A 10,686-nucleotide genomic window follows, 5' to 3' on the forward strand; every position below is an offset into this window, starting at 1 on the left:
TCATAATAATAATGTAATAACAGGTTTGTCATATCTAACAGCTACCAGAAGCAGCGCTGACCTCTTGGTGATGCGTGTGGGCTGCTGCAGCACTCGGTCCAGCTCCAGGCCTTCGCTGTCCAGCAGCCGCCTCAGAGCAATGTCAGCCAGCTGACCAATGACCCCGAAGGCCTCATCCAGGTTTAAGAACATGGAGAATTCTCTTTGTCGCTGCCGCGTGTTCACCCGGATGGCCTCTGTCATGAGACCGGTGGAGACCCGCTCCAACCGTGTCACCTCCGCCCAGGGAATCACAAACTTGACTGGGGGAGGAAGAAGAGAAGGAATATTTGAGTCACATGAACTGACTGCATATCATGGGAACTACCAGAACAGCAAAAAACTTTATGGACATCTACTGTTTCCAAACAGAACCTCTGAACCACAAAACCCACCTAAATGTTTTGAAAGGCATGCAACCTTTTTTCTTCTTCTTTTTTTTCATTTTTTAAATCGCCAAAATGACAATTAAAATTTTCGATCTAACCATGTCAGACAATGTGAGAAATTGAACCTAATCTAAACTTAAAAATAACTTTATTCTATATGTGTCAATTAAAACATTTACTAAACATTAACAGTTTACACAAATCAGATGCTGTAAAAGACGAAAAATTCTGCGGCCCACGTCACAGCCAAGAATCCATGAGAGACTCAACTGTGACCAGCAGTCTTGTCATAAAAATTAGGCACTTGTTGGATGTACTGGGTTGAACTGCAGGATGTGCTTGCACAAAGCAACTGTGCTGAACTGTAAGTATGGAAACATGTTTTTTGTTCTTTGTTTTTTTTTTTTTTTTTTTTTAATTATTCGAGCCAAAAATGATTAAACTAGAAATAATCTTTAGGTTTTTAACCGTACAACAGCCCTTAAACTAATAATGACAGAAGTGCTGTTCTGTCAAGAAAAATAACAAAATCTAAGCTTAAAATCCTAGTTTTTCTTTAAAATCACTGTATTCAATGTGTCATTTAAAAACTTACCATAAATGAACAGTATACAGGTATCAGATGCTGTGAAATACTAAAAAATCTGCGCTCCTTGTCACAGCCTGACATGCAGACTGTACTTACACAGAGAAGATTAAAAAGAAAGGAAAAATGAAAGTAAAATAAAATATTTATAGTATGTTGAGCTTCCTCTAATTACAAGTGTTAGTGAGATCTGTGGGCACTTGGAAAAATGTTTTACACATTGATACCATTTTGTTTTCAATTTTTATGATATAGTAAATAATTGAAGAAACTTGTGTTTAGATTTTTTTATGATTTATTGGATTATAACTGGGCTGGTGGAGCAGTTGGTAGCACTGTTGCCTCACAGCAAGAAGGTCACCGGTTCGCATCCCGGGATCTTTCTGCATGGAGTTTGCATGTTCTCGCTGTGCAGTGTGGGTTCTCTCCGGGTTCTCCGGCTTCCTCCCACAAGTCCAAAAACATGTTGAGGTTAATTGGTGATTCTAAATTGTCTGTAGGTGTGAATGAGAGTGTGCTTGGTTGTCTGTCTCTAAGTGTAGCCCTGTGATAGACTGGTGACCTGTCCAGGGTGTCTCCTGCCTTCACCCTGAGTCAGCTGGGATAGGCTCCAGCCCCCCATGACACTAGTGAGGATTAAGTGGTGTATAGATAATGGATGGATGGATGATTATAACTATAATGCTACATAAAAGAGATTTCTGAGTTCTCTCTCCTTCTAGTCATGGTTGTTCTGTTTCCATAGATGTGCAGGACTTTATGTTGCAGTGAAAAATGAGCCCACAGTGAGGAAAAATGTGACGGAAACAAAAAAGCGTAGGCCCTAAGCATGGCATTTCAAATGTTGATTAAAATATAAATTGATGGTATGCATTAATAATCTGTGGGGGATGAGTCACTGACCAACTTTGAGTCAGTCGGTCTTTTGGTTTGAAAATCAGAGCCTCACTTTGGTGTACAGACCTTCCTTGCCCAGCAGGAAGGAGTAGAAGGCCACATGGTTGATGCTGAGGTAGAGGAAGCCCTGCCGAGGCACCCGGCCCTTCCAGCAGCAGCAGGAGTAGTACGTCACCAGCTTCTCTGACGATGGGAGGCCAAAGTGCAGCTCAAACTTCCGTAGCGCCTCCCTGAACTTCTCCGGATCGTCCTCCTGGGCGGCCTGGCGACCCCGAACCTCCTCCGCGATGAGGCCCTGCAGACGGCAGAACTCATTACATGGACTTGCATCATCCAAGTGCAGGAATTCAGACTTCAAACTCTTCAGAAAGCAATGCAGCGAGGCTTTGTTTTGATTCCACAGCCTTTTAAAAAATCTAAAACCTTCCTCTGAGAGTATCTGCAGGTTTCCCACCTTGACTTTTCCTCTGACAAAGCTGGCGACATCCTCCTTGTTCTCAAACACAGACAGGGAGTGAAGCAGGTTGTGGACCAGCCAGTCCCAGTGCTTGTTCACCTCCTCTATGACAGCTCCTGATGAAATAAAACAGGGGAGGAGTCTAACAGCAGCGCAGACAAAAGGATCAGTATAGGTGGAGAAATGACGGCTGTGCTCACCGCTGGCGATGACCCAGCTGATCTGGGAGCCGGGGATCTGCAGGAGGATGCGGAAGGGGGTGACCCGGGCGTTGGAGTCCAGGACCGTGTCCAGCGCCCCCACCAGGAGCCCTGCACGGACGGAAAAACAGAGAATTTAAATTATGTATCCAAGAAACACTTTAGCTGGTTGTGTCTAAAATAATAGTATTTAGGTGTTAATGTCTGTAGGTGCATTTGAATTTTCTTGAGAAATTATTACAAACTGGACTTTAAATTCGCCAAAACCCAGTAAACAAGCACAAAGCAGTGTTTATATTTTCTGACAACAGCACAATGAGTTGCTTGAATTCACGCAGCAGTGAAAGAACAATTAGATTTACAGCTAAAGACCGACACATACAAAGAAGTAGAACAACTATGTCTATTTATTCAATCAATCAATCAGACTTTATTTATATAGCACTTTTCATATTAATCAAATATACCACAATGTGCTTTACAGATAAAAGGAATAACAATGCAATAAACCAGTAAAAGAACTCCACACACCCAACATCATGTCATAAGTCACGGACTCAAAACCACAAGAATAAAGGAACTGAGGACACGCTACCATAAATAGTGCACGCAATGAGGAAACACCAGATAAGATAAAATGAAATTAAATAAATCTCTAAAGGATAAAAGCTAAAGGATAAAATAGAAACTGAACTTTTTTATTTAAATGAAAAAATGAAGTAATTCTGGCTGCTCAACAGATATGGGTCATAATAACAAAATCCTGCCTCACTCTGGGTTTTTGTTCTGACTTAGTAAAGGTGTTGGGCCATGACAACAACTTCAACAAGCCTTTGCATTGATTCTAAAAGTCTCTGGGTCTCTACTGGAGGGATGAAGCACCATTGTTCCAAAAGATATTCCCTCATTTTGGTGTTTTATGGAGGTGCTAGAGAACACTGGGCCAATTTCTTCTACAGGACTGTGACTGCATTCATTGATTTCTGGTTCACTATGACTAAAGACATCATCATCCTCCTGGAAGAGACCAATCCCATCAGGATGGAAATGTTTCATCAGAGCCAATCACTCAGAACAACTTTGTGTTGATTTGCAGCAAGTCTATTCCTTTAGGGAGACAAGTGGATCCAAAAAATGCCAGCAAATGCCAAATCATCTGTGTACATGCTGAGGCCTGTTTCAATATTCGTTTTACTTTTCCTAATATCATTTTGAGTCATTTAACTTCACTTCCTAAACTAATTCAGTGACACAACCGTACTCACAAAAGCTCAAGAATATCAGCAAAATCAGCCTTGTGAGTATGTGAAAGTCATTTTTCAGTGATATTGTCTCTCCGTGGGCCTCAGAGTGAACAGAAAGGCAAACAGTTCACACATAGTCGGCAATACTTCACAGCTGCAAGACAGAAATGCACCAGCGGGCCTTAAGCAGACAGAGACGACTCTGCTGGAAACAAAAAGAGACAAGACGACAAGGGAAATTTATGGGTTTGCTGCGATATTTATGATCAGACTGACTGAATTTACTGTGGATGCCATTTCTTTAACCACAGGATTTAAGTGAAAACACAACTGATGTTTTACTGACTTGCAGGATTTCACAAAATCAATTTTCATTCATGTTTGTTATTTGCTAATTATAGACGGCTGTACTACATTTTATTGATAAAATGATGCAAACAGTTCTATACCTTCATACAACAGTAATACCAGCACCAGCATTAGCAGCTGCACATTTTCAGCCTCCTACAGTCAAAGTTAGACATTAACTTGATTCAAGAACTGGTGTAATCATTGCCCACATTAAAGTGACTATCATAAAATCAGCCTCAAATGAAGATGAAACAATGGTTGGCTGAGCTGTGGGCCACATAAAAACTGTTGGCCACATAAAAACATGTCTGCAGTGGAATCTGTTCTGCAAACATACCGTACTCAAAGGCTACATAAAGCAGCAAAAACAGGTACTTGGTGAGTCTCATTTGAATTTGAATGTGTTCAGGCAGGTAATAAACTCCTTTCTCTTCATTTGACAACTAAAACAGTCCAACAGTTGAGTTTTATTACTAAAAATCCAGCGAGAAGTCTGTTAAAATGAAAGTCAGTGTCACTTTCCACAACAGGGATCAGCTCTACAGATGTTCAGAAGACTCAAACTGAGCCCTCGGCACAGATAAAGTCGAATGAATTCATGCATTTTAAACACCGAGTGAATAGAAACACACAGATCCACAGCAGCTGAGCAGCCTGAGGCTCTAACAGGGTCTCAAAAGGACTACTGTCATCAGGATTTCATCTTTCTAAACCACAGCTCATCTGCATCACACTTTTCCAATAACTACTGTCTTGGCGGTGCTTTGACAATAAAACTCCGCAGAGAAAAAACACACAAAGGTGGCCAGTATTCTGACTTCATAAACAGAAAGGACTGTAAAGTCCACCGTGAAACTGTGAAGCGCTCAGCTCATTTTAAATGTTCGCCTTTGTGACACATTTGTAAAGGATAACATTTCTGAACTAATGAGAATTAGCCCTCCTGTGTCACACTGCTTTGTTCTGAATGAGAACACAGAGGAAATGCTTGACCATGTGGCAGCACATGACCGTCCGTGGTAGTCTTCTGCTTGCTTGTTTGATTTTTTTTTCACCCACAACTCCCCGTAATTATGTCCTGCCTTTGAGCTTAACCAGGATGAATACTCGAACCACAGTTTAAACACAACGCCAAGGGTAAAATCACTGTAAAATACATTAAGTGTTCCCAAATAATTTAAGGAAATGCTCGTAGTCTCAGATAGGACCAGCAATAACTACACACTTCTTTATTTTGAAAATGTCCATCCATCCATTATCTATACACCACTTAATACTCACTAGGGTCGCAAGAAGGTAAACACCTATGCTACCAGTATAACTTAAAAACATCTAATAAGTTACTGATTTAAGCAAGATTATGTGCAGACATTCTTCCTCATGATAAAATTAACTGTATATCACTTATAAAAGTTGCAACGCCACGAAGAATGTGACCAGGTGCTACCTTTCACATTAACTAACCAATAGTCATCAAGCTCAAACTTTGCATAACCACGCCCCCTTTGTTTACTCTCTACAGCTGCTTCTGCGAACTCTAAAATGTCTCTAAAACACACCAGATGTTCTGCTGTTGGCTGCAAGAGTGAACACAAGAGTCTTCATGCACTCCCAGCATCTGAGGAACTGAACATCCACTGGATTATTTTCACTTTTGACAGCAATATCTGCACATTAAATAGGAAAATCATTGTGCTAATATGGCTAAGGCTACCGGTAGCATTTCCACAGGTCAGAGTTCTGTGAAAATTGTAAAGCGGAGGGACATTCAGAGATGGTGGAAACTTGTTGTGCTTCAGTGCAACATAAACTTAGCTTGTGTCTACATCTGTTTACTTCTCTCCTGCTCTTTGTGCTTGCATAAACTGCATTTCAAAACAACTAAAACGCAGTCTGTTAACCCTTCATGGTAACCAGCAGTCACTTCATTGCTATCTCCCAAACTGCGGCTCTGCATCGCTACTGACACTCACAACACACATGAGTTAAAAACGATGTCTGTGCTGTGAAATCAGCAATATTTTCATGTAAATTGATCAGGAAAGACAGGAAAATGTGAAGTGTTAGAGAATCCTGGTTATCTGTTTTGCCTCACACTGTCAATCAAAGGAGGCGGACAAGCATCAAGTCTTCAGTTCTCAGAGCAAAGCAGTCTATTTAGAACCCTAAAACCAGCGACTATTGTCATTGTAAAATAAATCATCTTTGCAATACTTTAAGCTGAAAAATTAAAAGTAACATTATGGAGACATGTGAAACTTGAAAACTGGCCCTTTGAAGTTTAAGACAAACTATTAATCTGATACAGGATTTTGTTCTGTCTAAGTCAGCGCTATCAGCCAGATCAGCATCCGGCCACCACAGCCATGTACAAACCTGCATCTCAAAGTCACGACTCAAAGCCATGAGGGCAATCAGATCTCTATCTCTGCATTTAACTGTGATGTCTCTGGTTTGGTACAAACACAAAGACAATTCTATAGCAAGTGGCACATGAGCAGAAGAAGAGTTCCCCCGATAAAAGCTGCTGCGAAACTGCCTCAGTCTGCCAACAAGAGCTACTAACCCTGAAATATTTCATTAGAGTGGGATTCACTGGTGACATTTACAGTCCAAATGCTGTTCAAGAGGCATTTTCACTTATGGAGATGTTGTTTTCTTATTCCATAAAGCTCATATTCAGAGTACATATTTGACTCAGCTAGTTTAGCCATGTTCCTGGTGGAACCTTCAGCAGGTGGAGATGTACAAAGATGTCTTCTGAAACAGACAGCGCTGGATCTCAGCCAAACATAAACCACATCTTAGGAGTCAAATCCAACCCGCCTTAGGCTGCAAACCCGGCCGCCTGGCAACACAAAACCATCCGTCTGTCACCGCAAAACCCAGAAGGGGTTTACACTGGTAAACTTTCCAAAAAAGGAGAGTCGGAGTGAATCATCGCCTCGGTCACATTGTGGGGGAACACAAGGCTACAGTCGACCTTTACGAGGCTCGGGGAGACAAAAAACAGAGATCTGCTTTCACATTTGCGAGACTGCGACGTCCGTTTGTCCTCGACTGCATCAGAATTCATTATCTGCATCTCATGCTTTGTTTCGAGTCTTAAATTGACCGTTCAAACGCAGGAATGTAAAAGGCGAGAAAAGGTTGCTTTAAAGAGAAAAGGAGTTGGTTAGAAGTGAAAACAAACAGTGGTATGAACAGAATGATCTGCTGCAGATGTGAAGTCGCCCTGCCCTGCTCAGAAATCCTGCTCAAAGTATGTCATCACCGGTGCGATAAGGCCCAAAGAACTCAATTTCAACTTCTGCTTTCTCCTCAATAGCAGGAGAAAAGAAGAAGCCCAGCCTGAGCCACCACTGTGCTGTTTTCTCCGCCTGTGTGGCAGAAATACCAAAGCGAAGGTCACTTAATTAGTTAATGTTGAACACAGCGACAACAGGACTTGACCCTTTGACCCCGCTCGCTATGGGAACAGCGGGAACAAACACAAACACAAAGTAAACCCCGGCCAGGAAGTTCCTACTATTCTATTTTATGAGAGCAGCTCTGTCCGGGTTTCTCCATGGGGGGGGGAAAGAAAGAAGGAAGAACATAAAGACGACACTGTATCAACTGTTTGCTCGGGTTTTAATGTAATTAGACGTCACTCATCGCTGCCAAGCAGAAGGCTTCCAGCGCGAGACTGAAGCCTGTCGGACACATTCAAAGAGGAAACTGGAGAGGAAGCAGCAAACGGGCCGCGGTGGCAGTGGGAAGAAGAAGTCCAACGGGCTGCAGCTCAAACACAAAAACGCAGACAGAACCGGTCCAGAAGAGTGACAATGACATAAATCACAACGCGGCGGTGGCAGAGATTCTAACCAGCTTCCACAGAATCCCACAACCCTGCTATTCTCCTGCAGGAAATTACAGTGAGAGGGAAGTTCTCCAGACAAAAGTGCAGATTTAGATCAACACAAACACACACGAGTCCAACAAAAGACACAGTAAAGTGAGACTGAACAGGGATCTTGTGATGTTTGTGGCATTATTGTCGCCTAAAGAGTATTTTCCTCTTGAATGTTATCCTTACTATAATAATGCAAACCTTGTTTTTTTTCATCAGAGCAACAGCAATTAATTAATTCATCTGTAGGTTGTCAACTTTCAATTGAAGCGCCAACTATTTTGATAACTGAATAATCAGTTTGAGTATATTTTTGAGCCTACATTTTCTTTTTTTTTTTTAGTGTTGTCTGGTTTCTTTACTCCTCTGTGACAGCACACTTCTTATCTTTGGAACTTCTGTCAGTTTTCCAGGTCACAAAAACACACGTGTCCAACAAAAGACACAGTAAAGTGTGTCTGAACAGGGATCTTGTGATGTTTATGGCATCATTGTCACTTAAAGACTTTTTTCCTTTTGCTTTTCCTCCAATTTTCCTCTTGAATATTGTCCTTACCGTAGATTTTAAACCTGTTTTTCATTAGAGCTCCAACAATTAACCAATTAATCTAACACAACCACTAATCGATTAAACAAGAAAATCACTGACACATTAGTCAACAAATTATTCCTCATTAAATGCAATCCCAGTTTTCATATTATGTGTATCAAACAAAAAAACAGACTTCTGGTTTTCAAATGATTGAATTTAACCAAATTATTTAACCTTAATCAAGTTTTAAGAATATTAATGATGGGATTTTAACTATAATGTACAGAGAATATTGAATATAATGTTGCTTGTTTTGTATATTCAACAGGCCAAAATGCTCATTTACAAAGAGACAACGTAGATGACAGTTATAACAATTGAATTTTGGTTTGTTAAACAAAAGACTCGCCGAAGTAATACGTTAAAGCACGTTTGTTGGTTTTGTATCTTGTGGTTTTGTCTAGAACTGTTGAAAGAGTTATAACCACTTCTCTGTGTCCATTTCAGGGAAATAGAGCTTCAAGTTCAAACTTCACTTCTAATCTTGGCTGCGAGACTTGTATTGGAGGAAAAAAAAAAGCTGTAACTCAAAATGATCAGTGCAGGCTTTGTGGGAACTGATGTGTTTTTGGTTTCGACACAAATATATTATACGCTAGTTAAGAGCTGGAGCCTAAATAAAAACCTGCGAGGGGCCACTTAAGTTAAATTAACTTGCCACAAAGTTTTTTAGGCCTAACTTCAAGGCATCTGTTGCCATAGTAACACACAGCCTGCAGGCCAGGGATGTAAATCAGGGGCTTTCCTCTGAACCATGTGACTGCAACAATCCAGGTTTCTCCTAAATGTTGATTTCCCAGAAAACTGCGTGACTCTGGGACCCAGCTTCAGGACAAACCCTCCTCTGGACGCCTCCTCATTGACCTGACATCTGCCTGCACCTTGACTTTCCAGAATTCTTGCTGTTTTTTTGGTAGTTTTCCTGACAGCTGGCCTCCCCTCTGGTGTCACCTGTGAATCCTGCCTACACGGGCCCCTCCTCTGCCTGTTGTTGTTGTTGTTGTTGTGTTACTCTTGTTGTTGTTTACCTGTGATCCTGCTGGTGGGCTCTCCGTGGCCTCTCCTCCGCTGCAGCAGGAAGAAGTCGTTGCTCCTCTCGGTCACCCAAAGCTTCAGAGCGTTTTTCAGCAGAACTTCCTCCGGGTTCAGCCACATTTCTTCCAGCAGGGAGGGACCGGGGGAAGCCCTCCGCCGTGTCGGTCTCTGCAGCGGCAAAGTTTCCTCCGTCCGTCCGTCCTCCGGCTCGGCAGCGGCCCGATCCGTCCTACAGCGGCGGGTTTTCGGGCTGATCCATGACTCTCCTGCGCTCCCAACAGCTGCAGGCTTCGGACTTCCTTCGCCTCCGTCCGTCTGCTCCCTCACGCCCGATCTGCAGCAGCTGTACACACCGCACAGAGATCGTGTGCGCACGAAGAGCAGCCACTCTGGAGCAGCCTGCAGGGCCGGCAGGGTGGAGGGAGGTCTCAATGAATAAAATGTTATGTTGCTGCAAAATTGTTTATGGGTTGATAACATGGGTTTTATATGCTTTAAATAAAATGTGTCTGCAATTGCAAAAATCAATAAATAAATAAGTTTTTTTTTTTTTTTTAAATCTTCTTTACATATGTACAGTCGTCCTCAAATGTATTCATTAATGAAAAGGCAAACTTCACAATAGTCACTCAAATAACGACAAATTGAAAACAGTAATAATAAATAAAAAATAGCTAAATTGCAATTTAGTGAAATAAGACATTGCTTTTGAATGTTGTTGAAAAGAATATTTTTTTAAAAACAAACAAACAGACAAAACTGTCCTGGACAAATTGCTGATGAGCAGTGGGCCAAAATCAAACTAGCTGTCAACAGGTGCAGAAGTCTGACAGTTACAGAAAACACTTAATTACAGTGATTGGCTCAAAGGGTTATTCAATAAAGTATTAGTTTACGGGTCCCATCATGCTTGTTTGCTGTTTTTTTGTTTTTGTTTTTGTTTTTGTTTCTTCAATATTTCTATTGAACCACAATTCAAAAGCAAAGTCACGATTTTCATTAAT

General features: G+C 41.4%; 1 protein-coding gene across 1 annotated transcript in view; it reads right to left on the reverse strand.

Annotated features, from left to right (window-relative positions):
- Nucleotides 1-9,970, reverse strand: part of tbc1d8 (TBC1 domain family member 8) — a 31,707-nt gene extending 21,737 nt beyond the window's left edge. Inside the window, exons 1-5 of the mRNA XM_008290453.1 lie at nucleotides 9,676-9,970; nucleotides 2,569-2,679; nucleotides 2,366-2,484; nucleotides 1,978-2,206; nucleotides 62-302 (exon numbers count right to left, since the gene is read on the reverse strand). Coding sequence (XP_008288675.1) covers nucleotides 62-302; nucleotides 1,978-2,206; nucleotides 2,366-2,484; nucleotides 2,569-2,679; nucleotides 9,676-9,802 — 827 coding nt within the window. The 5' untranslated portion in view covers nucleotides 9,803-9,970. The remainder of the gene's footprint in view (nucleotides 1-61; nucleotides 303-1,977; nucleotides 2,207-2,365; nucleotides 2,485-2,568; nucleotides 2,680-9,675) is intronic.
- Between the last annotated feature and the right edge of the window lie 716 nt (nucleotides 9,971-10,686).

Source organism: Stegastes partitus, unplaced genomic scaffold (genome assembly GCF_000690725.1).
Source record: "Stegastes partitus isolate 25-593 unplaced genomic scaffold, Stegastes_partitus-1.0.2 Scaffold674, whole genome shotgun sequence".
Taxonomy (NCBI): domain Eukaryota; kingdom Metazoa; phylum Chordata; class Actinopteri; family Pomacentridae; genus Stegastes; species Stegastes partitus.